Here is an 18,865-nt window from a genome sequence, read left to right on the forward strand (position 1 = left end):
GTCATTTAAAGATCAGATGTGAGTATCTGTGAAAATCACTGATAACCCCTGAAGCACTGTGCAAATGTAAGCAAGGTCTTTGGGTACAGCCCCATTTTTTTCCTGCTGGTCAAGGTGTGTGCAAACATCCCATCCATCCCCACGGACACAAGAAGGAAGCCATCTGGGGAGAAGTCCTACACAGCACAGTAAGCACAAAGCCTGACAACTCAGCAGCTCCTGCTGACCCCGAGTCTCTGTGTCAGCCGCCTAATTCTCTATGCTGGCTGCACAACACAGTCACCAAATTGCTGCTGGTGATCCCAAAACGCTCCACCACACCTCACTCGCAGAGACTCTGACACCATTATTCTAGGACAGGGCTTGGTTGCTTTTTCCTTTTTTTAACAGCTCTTCAGGTGACTCAAAAGGGCGGACAGAGGAGAGAACCACTCACCTGGAGCACTGGTTCTCAACTGGAGGTGATTTCATGCCCCCAGGGGACATTTTGCAATATCTGGAGTCATTTTTGGTTTTTTATATATATATATATATATATACACACATACTTGGAGCTTCCCTGGTGGGTCAGTGGTAGAGAATCTGCTTGCCATACAGGAGGCGCAGGTTTGATCCCTGGGTTGGAAAGATCCCCTGGAGAAGGAAATGGCATCCCAATCTAGTATTCTTGTCCAGGAAATGCCATAGACAGAGGAGCCTAGTGGGCTACAGTCCAGGGGGACGAAAAGAGATGGACACGACTTAGCAACTAAACAACAATACACACACTTGTACAGAGAGTGCGCTAGGTATATGTATATGTATGTATTTATGTATATATATCCAGCACATGCCTGACCCTGCAACTTGCCCTCCATTCCTAGTAGATATAACAGTCTACTTAGGGATTTCTCCCACACATTCCTGCTGTATTTTCCACGATCTGAAGATTATATTTTCAAGTATGTGAGTTAAGCTGAAGCTCCAATACTTTGGCCAGCTCATGTGAAGAGCGGACTCATCGGAAAAGATCCTGATGCTGGGAAAGACTGAAGGCAAAAGGAGAAGGGGCAGCAGAGGATGAGATGGTATGGGAGCATCACTGACGGAGCGGACATGAATTTAAGCAAACTCCAGGAGCCAGTGAAGGACAGGGGAGCCTGGAGTTCTGCAGTCCGTGGGATCACGAAGAGCTGGCATCAGTCAGCGACTGAACAACAATGACAAATGTGGATTTAGAGCTCAGTGGACTTTTTCTAGTTCATTAAAGTTTTCCATGGTAGGGGCAAATATAGAGGAATCCATATAAATTAATAAATATCATATTTTTATTCCAAAAATTGGTAAACCATTAGTTAGCAAACATCTTTTATTTAGATCTTGAGGAGTGTGCTTACAACAGTGGAGGGAAAAAAAAGTCCTTCAAATCTTTGCAGGAATCATAGCCAAAGATGTTCTGCAAGCAGTGTAGACAGAATGTACTGAGACATCTTTGCTACAACAAGAGTTCAAACCAGTTAGAAGTGGAACCTCATCTGTTGGAGATGGATCACAAGGACAGAATGAGTATTAACTGATTACATACTGTGTGCAGACCCTGAGCTGGACAGTTAGCACAGTGGCATGGTAAGTGGCTTCAGTCATGTCCAATTCTTTGTGACCTTATGGACTGTAGCCCCCAGGCTCCTCTGCCCATGGGATTCTCCAGGCAAGAATACTGGAGTGAGTTGTCACACCCTCCTCCAGGGGATCTTCCTGACCCAGGGATCAAACCTGTGTCTCTTACGTCCCCTGCACTAGTAGGCAGGTTCTTTACCACTCTCAGTCAATTCTCCCAACAGCCCTGAGAGCTAAGGATTCCTCCTAGTCTCCCTCCGTCCCCTCCCCTCCTTCCCCTTTCCCTCTTTCCCTTTCTCTCCTCCTATTTATTCTCCCTCTTTCTTTACACAATGCTATTTACTCCATACACACAGAACTCCAAACAGCTTTGATTCAATCTTGATTAAAATCAGAGTAGAAATCCAGGATCTGTAAATTTGAACAAGTGGTTAATAATTAGCAGTTGTTGACACAAGTGTTTTCAGACTGAGGTAAGCTCTATCCTTTGATGTAGGACTTAGTTGAAAGGCACACACACACACACACACACACACACAATAGCAGAGACAAGTGGAAAAAGTGCCTCACTCAAAGCTAAATCCATATTTAACATGTAGCCGACATCATAAAGATGATGATTTTGTTTCAAGACCTTCTCTTTGCAAGGATTTCTTAACCCCCAATGGTTAACTGTGAAATTACTTTTCATCTTGAAATTATGATGCTGATTTGGGGATTGGTTGATTAGCTGGCGGGTTCGTTGGTTTTAGAGGAAATTGTTTTTCTTCATTGTATGTTTGTTACAGAAAATTGAACTTACTCACTAGCTTTGTAATAGTCAACCCTCTGACTATGAATTCACTGATCTTATTATAATAAACACAACCAGCTGTGTACAAATGTAAACCTCTTGAAGTTAAGAGAGCTTGTCTTCTTTGCATAAGTCATCTGTTTTCTTCCTTGAATAAATTAAATAAGAAAAACTGATGCTTATAGCAGAAATATTTTAAAGCTCCACATAAAAATCTCAATTTTTCAAAACACTCAAACAGCCTCTACTATTTCCTCTACATAATGGTCCAGGAATTGCATATTTCCCCTTGGACTATTCCAATAACCTTCAGCCAGCTCTCCCATCTGACAATTCATTCTTCATCAATGTGGGGATTTTGCTAGTTGCTAAATATATCACCTCCCATTAGACATTCCAGAACTGGGGAAATAGCCACAGAGTGGATTTAGGGACCTACCAGGCCCACTGTGAGATGGACCTGAGCCAAAACTGCATTGACCACCTGACTTCCATTGTTCCTAGTCTGACTGATAGACCACCGTGACGTTCTGAATCTCCTGGAATTAGTGTCAGTCCAGATCCCATAATCCTCAAAAGGTCTGATTGTTTCCTTTTCCCCAATGCCTGGTAGAAAGCCAAAAGTCCCCTGGGAGAAACTGGGAGAAAGATTAACCAGAATAAATTTTGGGCAAGGGTACTGTGATCCTTTCCTTAAGGAGACCCAGCCTCCCCTTCATTCATGGATTTGGGGCTTATCAACTGGCTCAAACCTGGGAAATGATTGAGGAACTGTGACTGTTTTTTGAGACAGGTTAGACTTTTGCTCCCTTGACCTGGAATCTTTCTGTTTATACAGCTCAAACAAGAATTTAGTAAGCTTCTATGTATTTCATCTGGGAATCCCTCAGTCTCCAGGAGCCGGGCTGTCCCGGTCCCTGTCTGGCTCTGTGGTCCATTACAGCAACACACCCTCCTTGACTTTGGTGGTTAGGTGCTGCCGCTTGAGCCCTGCCACCCAGGGTCCCATGACTCCTCCTGCACTCAGGCTCCTCACTGCAGTGGCGGAAGTCCCCACTGTGAGGTCTGGCTTGCATTTAAGAGTGATCACAGAGGACTTCCCTGATGGTCCCATGGATAAGAATCCACCTGGCAATGCAGGGGACACAGGTTTGACCCCTGGTCGGGAAAGATTCCACATGCCAGGGAACAACTCAGTCCATGTGCCACAACTGCTGAGTGTGCATGCTGCAAGTACCGTAGCCCCCGCTGCCAGAGCCCGTGCTCATCAACAAGGGAACCCCCCACAGTGAGGAGCCCACATACCACAAGGAAGAGCGGCCCCCACTCACCGCAGCCAGAGAAAGCCAACACACAGCAACAAAGGCCCAGCACAACCAACAAACTAAACACTAAAGTTTAAAAAAAGGTTGCTTATCTTATGTAAAAAAAATAAGAGTGATATGCTGCTGCTGCTAAGTCGCTTCAGTCATGTCCGACTCTATGCGACCCCACAGACGGCAGCCCACCAGGCTCCCCCGTCCCTGGGATTCTCCAGGCAAGAACACTGGAGTGGGTTGCCATTTCCTTCTCCAAGAGTGATCATAGAGCTCTTCAAGGATGTTAGGAGGTGGCCTCACAAATTTATTTCTCATAGACACAGTGAAAGATATATGCTGTGGACCCTCCCAAGATGGGTGCATAGGTTTTAAATGACAAATCCATTCTAACATTCCAATCTCCCTAAGCCTCTGAATCTCTTCCTCTACATAAAGCCTAGACAGGTCTGGCACTCAAGTTTATACACTGTGAGCCAGCGTCTGGTCCATGTTTTAGCTACCCAACTAACCAAACTGGTAGAGCCCTTTTTAACTCCTCAATCTTCAATATTAAATGCTGATTTCTGTTTAGCAAGTCCATATCAATTAATGCAGCCCGATTCAATTTTATTTTCCTTCCCCATTACCCCACACCCTTAATATCCATTCCCACACATGTTTCCTGAACTTCTGTGTAAATTAGAAAACCAAGTAGTTCTTTTGCAGTGTAACAGACCTCCTCACAGGCTTCCCAGGTGGCTCAGTTGTAAAGAATTTGCCTGCCAATGCAGGAGACACAGGTTCAATCCCTGGCTCAGGAAGGTCCCCTGGAGAAGGAAATGGCAAGCCACTCCAGTATTCTTGCCTGGGAAATCCCATGGGCAGAGGACCGTGGCGGGGTACAGTCCATGGAGTCACAAAGGGTCAGGACACAACTGAGCATGCATGCAATGCAAAGACTTCTTCATGGGTCTCACTTTGACCCTCACTTTTAAGGACCTGCAGTAACTTGAGTCTAGTTATACAAGTCCAGAGGAAAAGAGGGGGTTGAGGTCCTCAGGAGAATCAACAATGTCTTGCAAGGCAACTGCCACAAGGGAGGCAATTATAGCTTCCTCATCAAAGCAGGGTTACACAGGTGGAGAGGCTGCATCTACTGGTGAAGAAGACGCACCAAAATTTAGAAGTTCAGTGCCCTCGGCTTCATCAGGGTCTTCCCATACATCCCCATGCCAACCTCCAGGATCTCATTTCTTGCCTATCAACAGTAGACATTCTGTGAGGCTGGGAATTCAACTCTGCACTTGTAATTCAGTCACTTAGAGGATGGGATTCTGGGTTTGGTTGTCAGCAGTCTCAGGAGATAAACGTCTCCTTCAGGGCAGACACAGAAGATTCGGAGTCACTTATGTAGTGCTTGGTGCTGGGAATTTGAGCCCTAAGTTCATTCATTTCTTTTGCCACTTTGTCAATGACATTAGGAGCAACCAGCCAATCTCATACTCATTAATTTGACAAAAATGTTAGTCTAACAAAAATGATGTCCCAGATCCTTGTCTCTTAAGTATCTGAACATGAGTATCCAATGAAATGTTGTATATCCCTGTGGCCACATCATGCTGTGAACACAGAAGTGCTCTCTTTGCCATAGGAAATAGAGTCAATGCTGCCTTTAAATCTAACTGGGTCACAGGACCAATTCCAGAAGCTCCAGAATCAACTCAGTAAACATATCCTTCAGATTCTGTTCCCTTAGAACCACGTCCAGTACCAAAATCACTGGAGTAGAGTTGTCATCTTGAATCAGCTTTTCACTCTCTTCCTCAAAGTCATTTAATAGCTCTCCATTGAAAGCTCTTCCATTGATTGTGCAATCAAGCCCTAACTCCAAAACATGGCAATCAGTGTGGACTCTGTTAAGGGTCTATTCTAAAGAATCCCATGATCTAAAAAATCATAAAAACAACTGATACAATCAAACACAAAGAGATTATATGAAAATTCCTAGTGGTGGATTTCACCATAGTGAGTATTTGTTTCCATGATACTAAGTAAGTACTTATTGAGCACATGTTGTGTGCCAGGCTCTGGGGTATAGGCGGCCCCTCGTTTTAGGAACTGACACTCTGAATTCAGGGCTAAAGATAAAGCGGCTCATAAATCAAGTGTTCTGCCCTGATGCTCACTATGAATTTGCATATAAAACAATTAAAGGATAATCTTTCATGACAGTAGAGTAATACATCCATCTCTGAGCCCCTATGGAAATTCAGTGCACACTTTATTCTAATGAATCCACTCCATCTGACATTGCTCCACGTCCTCCCTTAGCTCATACAGACATCACGCCCCAGGGGTCCCCTATTAGGTTCTAAATCACTGTCTGAAGCTGTAGGACTCCCTGAGCCTTCCCACTGCTGATGGCAAGAAAAACTAACAGCCAATAAAATACCCACAGAGCAACTAGACCCTTTCAGGAAATCCAAATTCTGAAGGCAAAAGTGGAACTGTGGCCTAAAAACAGATCTCTTTCTTCTCATCAGCATGAAGGTGGGAATCACCCACAGTTCCAGCTTAAGGAGTATTTTTTACAATTATAGGAAAACCTTGGTGGTAATTTACCAAATTCAGGCAGAGAAGGACACTGTTGGTTTGTTTCGTGTGTCATGAATAAGTACTGTCCTGCTGCTGCTAAGTTGCTTCAGTCGTGAACGACTCTGTGCGACCCCAGAGACAGCAGCCCACCAGGCTCCCCCATCCCTGGGATTCTCCAGGCAAGAACACTGAAGTGGGTTGCCATTTCCTTCTCCAATGCATGAAAGTGAAAAGTGAAAGTGAAGTCACTCAGTCGTGTCCAACTCTTAGCGACCCCATAAACTGCAGCCTACCAGGCTCCTCCATCCATGGGATTTTCCAGGCAAGAGTACTGGAGTGGGGTGCCATTGCCTTCTCCGAAGTACTGTCCTAGCTATAAGGAAATAAGGATTAGAGATGCCAACAATTTGATGTCATTTGAAAAGGAAAATGTCACGCCAGATAGTCCTTAACTTCCTATCTTCAAGTCATATTAAATGATTTTTTCCTGTATATAACCAGAAAATACATAAATAGTAACTAAAAGGGATTAAAAAGAAGCGTAGATTCATTCATCAACCACCTAAAATCATGGAAGTCTTCAAGAGGAAGACTCCAAAATCAGCACAAGGACACACAGCCACTGCACAGAAGAGCAGATGTAAAAGCAGGCCGCTCAACTCCACAACCTGCCAACCTCAGGTTCTGTCCCTTACGCTGTCTCTGTTTCCTTCACATCTGAGTAAAAGGGATAACACTGAACACTGCATTGCACAACTGCATAGTTTGGTATTCTATGTTTCTCGTGTGAACTTTATTTTCACCATTAGAGCAAAACTCACTGAGGGCTGGGACCTGCCTGCCTTGCATTGCCACGAGAGAATACTACACGGAAATGTTCAGTGATCCTTCTAAAAATAAGAATAACGAATTTAATTAACAGATGAGTGCCTTCTTCTTGTCTTAAAGGGAACTACCCGCTTCATAAGAGAAAGGGCTGAAGAAAAACAAATATAGTATATTAACACACATATATGGAACCTAGAATATATGGAACCTAGAACGGAGAAGGCGATGGCACCCCACTCCAATACTCTTGCCTGGAAAATCCCATGGATGGAGGAGCCTGGTAGGCTGCAGTCTATGGGGTCCCTAGGAGTCGGACATGACTGAGCAACTTCCCTTTCACTTTTCACTTTCATGCATTGGAGAAGGAAATGGCAACCCACACCAGTGTTCTTGCCTGGAGAATCCCAGGGACGGGGGAGCCTGGTGGGCTGCCGTCTCTGGGGTCGCACAGAGTCGGACATGACTGAAGTGACTTAGCAGCAGTAGCATGGAACCTAGAAAGATGGTGCTGATGAACCGATTTGCAGGGCAGCCATGGAGACGCAGCCACAGAGAAGAGACTTCACACGGCGGGTAGGGGGAGGAAGGAGAGGGTGGGAGGAACGGGGAGACTGCCATGGAAACATACACACTGCCATATGTAAAACAGACAGCCAGCACGAATTTGCTGTGTGACTCAGGGAACTCAAACTGGGGCTCTGCGACAACCTAGAAGGGTGGCGTGGGGTGGGACGGAGGTTCAAGAGGGAGGGGACCCTTGTACACCTATGGCTGATCCATGTTGTTGTATGGCTGAAACCAACACAATATTGTAATTATCCTTCAATTAAAAATAAATTTAAGAAAAGAAATAACTGCTGAAACTGTAAAAAAATAAAAAAGAAAAGAAAAAGAAACAGAGTTGAGCCTTGAATGCTAACATTTTTCATGGGGCTTTTTCTTCCCCAAATGAGACAGTTTTAGATGTGACCCACTAAAACACAACCCTTGAAGGAAGCAAACTTTCATCTTTCTAAAAGCTCAGCGAAGTGGCACAGCGGCACCTAGATATTTTTGTTACCTGGCCTGGGGATGCTTCTTTTATCTTCTGAATGGATTCATCCATTTCCAGGAAGAAAAATAACAAAATAGTTCATGATTTGAGGTCTGAATTTGGGAGTGGGAGGAGTTCTCCCTCTGAATTCTTTCCCTGGAACATTAACTAGGGTCAAGTCTAGAGGCATCACTTTCAGTGTCTTTTTTCCTTTTTCTTTTTTGGCGGAACTACATGGCTTGAGAGATTTCAGTTCCCCCACCAGGAATTGAACTCGGGCCAGGGCACTGAAAGTACTCAATCCTAACCACTAAACCACAAGCAACTCCTCCAGTTTTTTTTCTTTTTTAATAACAAGAGAGTTAAGAGAATGAGAAGACAGCTTACAGACTGATAGAAAATATTTGCAAAAGACATCTGATAAAAGACGGTTATCCAAAAACTACAAAGAACTCTTAAAACTCAATAAGAAAGTTAAAAAGCTAATTTAACAACTCCAGTATTCTTGCTTGGAGAATTCCATGGACAGAGGAGCGTGGTGGGCTATAGTCCATGGGGTCACACAGAGTCAGACACGACTAAGCGACTTTCACTTTCACTTTCGAAGACGTTAATAGACACTTCACCAAAGAAGGATGCTTGTTAATCACTAAGACATGTCTGACACTTCTGTGACCCCATGGACCGTGTAGCCCACCAGGCTCCTCTGTACCATGGGATTTCCCAGACAAGAATACTGGAGAGGGTTGCCATTTCCTCTTCCAGGGGATCTTCTCAACCCAAGGACTGAACCCATGTCTCCTTCATTGGTAGGTGGGTTCTTTACCACTGAGCCACCAGGGAAGCTATACAGAAGGTATACAGATAGCAAATAAGTATATGGAATGATGCTCCACATCATAGGTCATCAGAGTAATGCAAGTTAAAACAGCAAGATACCATATCACACCTATTAGAATGACCAAATCCAGAACACTGAAGACATCATATACTGATGAGGATGTGGAGCAACAGAAACTCTTATACACGCTGCTGGGAATGCAAAATGGTACAGCCCCTTTAGGAGACAAGTTGGCAGTCTCTTACAAAACCAAACTTATTCTTCCCATACAATCCAACAATCATACACCCTGATACCCAAAGGAGCTGAAAACTAACTATCCATACAAAAACTTGCACATGGACATTTATAGCAGCTTTATTCACAGCTGTCAAAACTTGGAAGCAACCAAGATGCCCTTTGGTAGGCAAATGGATAAATAAAACTGTGGTCCATACAAATAATGGAATATTATTCAACCCTAGAAAGGCATGTGCTATCAACCCATGCAAAGACAGGGAGGAAACTTAAATGCATATTATTGAGCAAAAGAAGCCAATTTGAAACAGCTACATACTATATGAGTCCAATTGTATGAAATTCTGGAAAAGGCAAAACCTTATGAAGACAGTAAAAAAAAAAAAAAAAATCAGTGGTTTCCAGAAATTGGAAAATTGATTTTAAAAAAAAGTAAAGAAACAACCTTAGCAATAATAATTAAAACATCTTGAGCACCAATGATGGGCAGCCACCATTTCAGGCAAGTTAAATGCATTAAACTCATTTAGTCCTCAAAAATCCTATGAAGTAAGATATCCTTAGTGGCTCCATTTTGCAGAGAAGGAAACTGAGCACAGAGAAGCTAAGTAATTCCCAAAGTCACTCTCCTAAGAACTGGAGGAGGCAGGGTCCACTTGGCTGCAGGGTCCAGGCTGTTCCGTGATCTCAGTGCAACTGTGCCAAGTTGCTTCAGTCATGTCTGACTCTTCTCAACCCCATGGATTGTAGTCCACCAGGCTCCTCTGTCCATGGGATTTCCCGGTCAAGAGTACTGGTGTGGGTTGCTGTTTCCTTCTCCAGGGGATATTTCCAGCCCGGGGATCAAACCTATGTCTCCTGCATCTCCTGGTTTGGCAGGCAGGTTCTTTACCACTGAGCCACCAGGGAACTGCAACTCTCTATAAATGCTGCAGGGAGACGATAATAATACAAAGTAACAAGAACCAACAGTGGTTTAGTGGCCATGGAGCTTACCAGCTTTATCTCATACAATCCTCGCACCAGATGTATCATTACCCTATTCCATATATAGGAAAATTGATCATTAAAGAAGTGACGACTTGCCCAAGACCACTTGCCAAGAAAGATAAATGACAAAGCCATTTGCCAAAACCTTGTTGACAGACACCAGTGTCCACACTGGCAACGTTCCCCACACCATGCTACCTCTCTGTTGGAAGAAATTTGTGGTGTTCAGGTACCCTATAGGGTGCCTGACAACTGGAGAGAAGTCTTCCCCATGGCATGACCTCCTTCCTAAAGTCCATGCATGAAAGAAAGGCTGTATGGTGTAGCAGAATGAGCACAGATCCTAAAATCAGAAAGACCTGGGTTGAAAGTCCAGCTCCAGCAATTACTATGTGCCGTTGAATACAGCTCACTGAGTCTGCTTCCTGATATGTAAAAATGGGATGAAAATTCCTATAAGCACCATGGTGACTATGAAGCTGACATGAGAAAATGCATAGAGAAGCCAGCCTGATGAGACTCTCCAGTCACCCACCTCCCTGGATCCATTAAGGGGCCCCACAAGTGCATATGGGAGCCCATCTCTGTCAGGGGTCTGCCTGCCCCTTTTGGGCTGAGTCATAGCATCTTCATCGTAAACACTGAAAGCAAAACTTTACAACGTGGGTTCTCCAGATTGGGACCATGTTTCCTCAATTCCCAGCATTTGCCCTGGGAGCCAGCTCTTAATGAGGTTGTTGGGTACCAGGGTAGTGGAGAGACCAAGAGGGCATGAAATCATTACCGACATGCCAATTTGGACTAATACAAATCTAGGGTTTCAGTTGAGAATACCACAAAACAAAATAATGGTCTTGGAAATGTTTAGATCAACAGGCAACAGTTTCGTTTTGTCAGGGAGTTGGGATTCATTTTGATTTTGTCCTTTTAAAAAAGTCTATTGAAACTTGAAGAGACAGCAGAATTTTGCTGACAAAAATAATAATAATTTTTTTATTATTTTAAAATAATAAAAAAAAACTCTGGGTGACATCTTGCTTCTTGAGTCATTTCTTTTGTTTGTATATACTTGGTCTCTTTTGGTTCCCTGATAGCCATACCTGACAGAGATCTCATAATTTTAAAGGTCCCTTTAACTTTAATTAAACAGGAATAAATAAAAAACGTGGGTGTGTTTGGTTTATTACACTTAGTGTAACTTGTTTCATCCATGTTGTAGCTTGTGTTAGAATTAACTTCTTTAAGATTGATTATTTTTTTTACATTTATATTCATTAGAGATAGTGGCCTGTATGCTTCTTTTTTAAAAATTTTATTGAAGTATAACTGATTCACAATGTTGTGTAAATTTCTATTCAGCAAAGTGATTCAGATATATAGGTCTCTCTATATACAGACAGGTATCTTTTCATATTATTTTCCATTACAGCTTATCACAGAATATTGAATATAGTTCCCTGTATGACCTTACAATGTATCCATCCTATATATAACAGTTTGCCTCTGCTAATCCCAGGCTCCCATTCCTTCCCTCCCCTACCTCCACTTCCCTTTGGCAAACACAAATCTATTTACTACATCTGTGAGTCTATGAAACCATTTTTAAAAGCCTCCAGGGACAGTTTTTTATGCAGATGTTTTCTCCATTTTATACCCTAGTCCTATTTATTGTGGCTGTAAATCAGGGGCCAATGAACTATAACCCACAGGCTAAATTCAGCTTGCTACATTGTTTCTAAATAAAGTTTTATTGGAACACAGTTGTGTCCATTTGCATATTGTCTATGGCCTCTTTTTTGCTAGAGGCAGAGTTGAGTAGTGGCGACAGAGACCATCTAGACCTGTAGAGAAAATGTTTGTCAATCCCTGCTCTAAAGCAGGCAGTGGGGCCAGAATGGCACAAAATGTTTGAAAGCACGCATCCTTACCATAATCAAATAATTTTCTGTTTGTTAATACCTGTTTGTCCTACTTTATATAAGTTCTTTGAGAGGCAAGGACAACATTTACCTTGTTCAATATTTTTTCTCCAGGGCTGGAGCAGAAAGACTAAAACATGGTATACAAACAAGAAATATCTGTTGAATGAATGAACTAAATTTCTGGGTGGATTTTGAGTTCTTGAGGGTCATAACGGTTAAAATGTCTCAGTCTTGAGTAAGAACCTGACTCACGGTAAGTTCTCTGACACTGTACTTTTGCTAAACAATCAATTGTATGGACTGTGAATTTAGAGAATGAATATGTTTTGTAGGACATTTAATGACCAAGACAAGCCCTTGTCTATATTCTGATGAATCTCTTCTATGCCACACTATTTATGCCCACACTCTCTCTAACTTCACAAAATTCTCTGTGCCTCAAGCCCTGATATCTGAAGTCTGGCTCTGATGGTGCTAGTCTCATCAAGGATTTGCCAAGCTCCCGTCCTCCATCCCACGGACTCCATCTGTGCTTCACAGTGTGGCTCCCAACAGCCTGCAGGGGCTCTGCGGGTGGCTCAGCCCAGCATTTATCGCCAAGACACACGGGCGTTCAGCCCACTAACACTTATATACAAGAGAAACCAGGAGCGGATGTTAATGGATTCTGGAAAGTCACAGAGAGGACTGAGTGGAAGAGACATGCACACACACAAAACGAATTTGTTATTTGGATATGGAAGATGATTTAATATAAAGAAGAGAGTAATCAGACTCTCAGGGCGGAGGAAAAGGAAGTATAACCTTTAAAATCTGTGAATCCCTATATTGTATGCCTGTAACTTATATAATATTGTACATCAGCCATACTTCAATTTTTAAAAAAAAAGACTTGGAAAAAAGAACTAAAATCTTGAGAGTCAGTTCTCAGTAGGAACCTAAGCTCCAATATCTATCAGCTTTGTAAACCTGTGCCTATTAAATTCTCTGAGATAAAAACACCTTCATGACAAAATGGATATAAAATGATGGTGCTGCAAGGACATCATGGTAGATTTAAGACGCCTAAGAGTGACAGGTGCTATACAAATTATACCGCTCTTTCCCGCTTCAGATTTTCACGCCACAGGGAGAATGAGCTCTGAAAAGTTCTACTTACCAAGCATTCCTTTCTTGGAACTAGAGAGACACATGTCCTTCTCGGCACTGGGCAGGGCAAAACTCACCACGAACACTTCCACCCCATCAGCCATCAGGGCCAAACCCAAAACAAAAAAGAGGGTCCACTGGAAGCGTCCGTGGCCACACTCATCAATGATGGTCTCGTACTGGTGCGCCAGCTGCTCCTCGTCTTCCATCCGCTCGGCCAGCAGGTCTGCCTGGCCCCGAAGGCCGTCGGCCCTGGAGGACGCCATCTTGGCCTGCTTGGCCTTGACGTCATCCGGGTGAGGGATGCCCTGGTACTCGCCTTCGTAGATCTCGTCTTCCTCATCGTGGCCTTCCGTAACGTCACTCTGCGCATCCTCTTCTGGATTGGACTCATTGCCACGATAGTAGCCATCGCTGGGGGCGTAGCCCTCGTAGTTGTCCTGGTATTTGTAGTCATCCATTCCTCGGCTCTGGGGCTGCCTGCTTGCCTCTTGAGCTATATTCCCTTCACTATGATAGAGGTTTGGGCTGTTTCAATAACCATCATCCATGCCAGGTACAGACGTTTAAATGTAGACTTCTTGGGTGAATGTGACACCCTTTGTCTTTTGCATTCAGTGGCTATTGGAAGTCTTTGAAAAGTTGCAAAGTCTGGCCTGGTCTTCAGCAGTCCAAAGGCGTTGTGTTGAACGTTGATTAGAAATGGGTCCAGCTGTTCTCCTTGACAAGGAGCCCACAGGACTTGGCAGCTTGCTGACTGGCCTGATTTGTTCTGCCACTGAAGGTTATGCTCTGGAGTGAAAGAAAGAAAAGACTGTTATGAAATGTAGAAATTCTGGCAAATTACTCTCAGAATTGAACAAATATATTTATTAGTGCCAAGGTTTCATGTGTAAGGTGGAGGGCATCTTGATTAGACATCAGATTTATATCAAATGAATGAGCCTCAAATCAGTGAGAAAGAACAGTGGTCAGAGAGCCCTTGGAAGCACTGATTAACCCATGAAAGGGGTCAAGTCTTATATTAATACAAGAATGAAATGTAAAGTGGGCAAGACTTTTTCAATGCAAGATGATTTTGTGTTATGGATTTTCTGTTAGAATTAATCAAGCTTTTGGCAACAGGGCAGGTTTATTACAGTTCAGCTTCTGTTATGAGAAGACCAGCTTCTCTAACTGTCAAGAAGTGTCTGTGCAATTTTATACCTAGAAATGTATGGCTAAGAAATATCTAGGACCATTTTTCCCAAGGCTCAGCTTACTTTTGATACTCAGCGTTGTGGTTCCAGGGCTACTCTGATGTCCTTGCACTTGCCTTAAATAGGTGAGAATAGTTCCTGAAGACCTAGAGTCAGAGAGCTTGTGTCTGAAATTCGATCCTGCCACGCAGTGGCAGTGTGATCATGCGCATGTTTCTGAGCCTCGATGCTCTCATCTGTAAACTGGAGATAATCAATAGCACTTAACTCGTGAGGTTGTGCATAAAGTGCTCAGGATAGTGTCAGACTCGCTTGGTAAGCACTTTTTAAGCTTTTTTCAAACTTTTTATTTTACACTGGAGTAGAGCTGATTAACAATATTATGACAGTTTCAGGTGGACAGGAAAGGGACTCATCCATATACACAAGTGCCTCCATTCTCCCCCAAACTCCTCTCCCATCCAGGCTGCCACATAACACTGAGCAGGTTTCCCTGTGCTATACAGCAGGACTTTGTTGGTTATCCATTTCTAATAGAGCAACCCTATTTAAACATTGATGTTCTTTTGCTCTTTTTTCTTCCTAGCTCCAATTCTAGGAACCAGGACCCAGTATTGTCAGACCCAAGACCTTACCTTGTATCCCAATTCCAATCACTGGGTCCATCTGTTGATTTCCATGCCCAGCAGTGAAATATTATTGCGTGCATGTACGCATGCTCCATTGCTCAGTTATGCCTGACTCTTTGCAACCCCATGGACTGTAGCCTGCCAGGCTCCTCCATCCATGGAATTCTCAAGACAACAATACTGGAGTGGGTAACCATTCCCTTCTCCAGGGTATCTTCTCAACCCGGGGACAGAACCAGGTCTCCCACGGTGCAGGTAGATTCTTTACCATTTGAGCTACTGGGGAAGCCCAGCAGACCCTGTCCTAATCACGTCCCTATAACCCTAGTGCTCACAAGGTCTACAACCACCATTTAACGATGTGCCCTGGGCACCAGAAACTGTGCTAAATGTACCACATCCTCTATCCCTAATTCCTACAATGATCAGAAGGAGAAGAAAACTGTGCCTGTATCTTTATCTTACAGATAAATAAATTTGTATTAGACCATGCCAGACTGAACCATGTCAAATTAATATTCTAAATCTGTTTTTATTATATCTGTTTAGGACCACAGGAGGAATATAAATCACATGTAAACAGCATGAGAGCTTAGCAGAGTGCTATAAAAAATGGAGAGAGGATGCCAACTGCCTGAGATCTGGTGTGCTATTTTCATCCTGGGGGTTCTGCAAAAATGTCATGAACCAAAAATGATAGATATGCAATTCCAAAAGCACGTGTGGGAAATACCACTCGGGGCAAAGGTCCTGGGACTCACTTTGTGGAAAGAAGCAGATCTTTGTCAAAACGAATTCCTCTCATCGTACCCAGTTAAATGGACCGCTGTGAATGTCAGATGTCATGGAGTCGGGAAGACTATCAAGCGTTGTGGGTTTTCTCCTCTTTCATTGAGAAATGCCAACTCATTTTCTCAGCAAAGTATTTTCTAGAGAATACAATAATTAATCATTTTCTCTGTTACAGATTGAGTTGGGAAAAAATGGTATACTGAAACCCTAACTTCCAGAACCTCATAATATGACCTTTTTAGGAACTACATTGTTACAGAGGTAATCAAGTTAAAATCAGGTCATTAGGGTGGCCGCTAATCCAAGATGACTGGTGACCTTATAAAAGGGGGAAATCTAGATGTGGAGACAGACACGCATAGAGAAGATGCTGCCTTCTCTATGTCAGTGGAAGGGTACCACTGACAAGACAAGGGAGGCCTGAGGCCACCAGAAGGTAGGAGAAAGACATGGCTCACAGCCCTCAGAAGGAGCCAACCCCCCTCAGAAGGAACCAACCCCCCTCATCAGGACTGATCAAAACCAACACCTTGATTTTGGATTTCTAGACTGTGGCACTTTGAAACCATCAACTTCTTTGTTTAAGCCATTCAATTCATATTGCTTCGTTATGGCAACATTAGGAAATACATACATTCGAAAACATTAGCAAGTCTAGTGTTTATCAGCTAAACAGCAATAATAAAACAACCAGAAGAGCAGCTACTAAGATGAGCATGTTACCAGCATTATCTCATTACCCTCACAGCCAATAAAGAAGCAGTACTATTCTCTCCATCTCACAGATGGAGACACTGGGGGCCAAGAGGATTCAAGAATGTCACACAGAGAATCAATATCAGGGCTTGGATTTGAAGCCAGCCTCAAAAAGCATGTTAGGGATGAGCTTCTGATTCCCAGGTTCAAGATTGTTTGCCCATTCTCAACAAACATTCCCCAAGATCCTTGGTGCTTAAGGCAGTGTATTAGGTATGACATGACTTGATCCCCACTCTCAAGAGGTCTACCCCTCATGAGACAGTCAAACAACACAAAGCATCACGCATCATAAAAATGACAATCTTGATTGTCAATAACATTATCTTTCATTTATTGGATGCTTTGTGGCTTTGACCCAGGTACAGTGCTGAGTTTTGTAGCATCTTCCAACCAGGCAAGAACCCTATGAAGCAGGGGCTGTTTTTACACTCAGTTTTTCTTTTTTTTTTTTAAACTATGGACTTTATTTATTTATTTATTTATTTTTATTTATTTTTTAATAAAGGAATAAAAAATTAAAAAAAAAATAAAGTCCATAGTTTAAAAAATAAATAAAAAATTAAAAAATTACACTCAGTTTTTCAACAAATAAGACTGAGGCTGAAGAGGTTGGACAGATGCCAGTGTCCCGGGTTGTAGTTCTCTCAGAGGATTCAGAGAAGGGAGAGATCACCATAGGCTGAGTTCTGCCGAAATAGCATCCTAGAGGTTAGGGGCCTTCCAAGGGCAGGCAAGCACTCAGAGAAGCAAACAACAGAGAAGGGGGCACTGCGGGCTGGAGGACAGGGAGAAGCAAAGGCACAGAGTCAGGGATGGCTTCACTTGTTGTGGCAGCAGTGAAGCATCCGCCCACAGCAGAGGATCCAAAAGGGGGCAATCACAGAAGATAGACTGGGGAGGTAAATAGCAATCAGTCTGAATGCCCTGCTCAGGGACTGGGAATTATCCTTTGAGCAAAAGGAGCCCTGAAGATGGTTGTTGAAGTGAGTAAGAGTGGTGTGTCGTGTAGAGTGGGAATCTGGAAAGATGTTGCTAGTGGGGATGCAAATCCTGATTTTTAAGTGAAAACCCAGAGACAATGAAACCAGGTAGAAGTTTTCATCTGTGTGTGTGTGTGTGTGTGTGTGTGTGTGTATGAATAGCCCAGAGGTCAGGTTAGGCCTGGACAAAGGAGGTGGCCTTCAGACAAGAAGAGAAGGATAAACACAAGGAGAGGTTCACAGGAGAATGAGTGATGTATTTCCTGGCAGGTGAGAAGAAACAGCAAGGACAACTGGGATGATGATGACTCTAGGGAGGCAAATTCTGGACTGGAAATCCTACAACTGCTATGCAGTTAAGACAAGCAAAAATCTTCTTTCAGGCCAATCCGCCTTTTTGGAAGGTGAAGTGAAAGTTATTCACTCAGTCGTGTCCGACTCTTTGTGACCCCATGAACTATACAGTCCACGGAATTCTGCAGCCCAGAATGCTGGAGTGAATAGCCATTTTCTTTTCCAGGGGATCTTCCTAACCCAGGGATCAAACTCAGGTCTCCCACACTGCAGTTTTTACCAGCTGAGCCACCAGGAAGGTGGCAGGATATATACCAGGCTTCCCAGGCGGCACTACTGGTAAAGAACCCACCTATCAATGTAGGAGACATAAAAGATACAGGTTCGATCCCTGGGTTGGGAAGATCCCCTGGAAAAGAAAATGGCAACCCACTCCAGTATTCTTGCCTGGGAAATCCCATGGACAGAGGAACCTGGGGGGCTACAATCCCTAGGGTCTCACAGAGTCAAACACAACTGAACCAACTTAGCAGGCATGCATGCAGGGTATATAGCAGAGTGGTTCAAGAACACAGCCCGAGTGTCAAGGCACCAGGTTCAGATCCTGACTCTGCCACTTCCTGCTACCTGTGTGCAAGCTACTGGTCACTCTGTGCCTCAGTTTACTCATCTGTAAAGTGGCCGCAATACGAGTGCCCACACTGGGGATGTGAGAAGATGATACATGAAGACTGCTTAGCACAGTGCCTGGCACAGGTGTGACCAACATAAATTTGAATTATTATCATTGTTGTTGTTATGATTATTATCTGAGCATTGATAAGGAAAATGTAGCCAGGATCTCAGCTTGAGCTTTGCTGAACTCCACTTGAGATCTGAGGCCCATCTGGACTGGGCTGGGGAACCAAGTACAGAGAAAAACAGACATTT

The 18,865-nt window shown here is 43.4% G+C and overlaps 1 protein-coding gene across 5 annotated transcripts in view; it reads right to left on the bottom strand.

Annotated features, from left to right (window-relative positions):
- The window catches only part of SV2B (synaptic vesicle glycoprotein 2B), a 256,051-nt gene that overhangs the window by 86,535 nt on the left and 150,651 nt on the right, over positions 1 to 18,865 (bottom strand). For all 5 annotated transcript variants that reach the window (XM_070775062.1, XM_019983967.2, XM_019983969.2 and 2 more), the window contains exon 2: positions 13,293 to 14,074. In XM_070775062.1, coding sequence (XP_070631163.1) covers positions 13,293 to 13,743 — 451 coding nt within the window. In that variant the 5' untranslated portion in view covers positions 13,744 to 14,074. The remainder of the gene's footprint in view (positions 1 to 13,292; positions 14,075 to 18,865) is intronic.

The sequence above is a fragment of the Bos indicus genome, chromosome 21 (genome assembly GCF_029378745.1).
Source record: "Bos indicus isolate NIAB-ARS_2022 breed Sahiwal x Tharparkar chromosome 21, NIAB-ARS_B.indTharparkar_mat_pri_1.0, whole genome shotgun sequence".
Classification (NCBI taxonomy): domain Eukaryota; kingdom Metazoa; phylum Chordata; class Mammalia; order Artiodactyla; family Bovidae; genus Bos; species Bos indicus.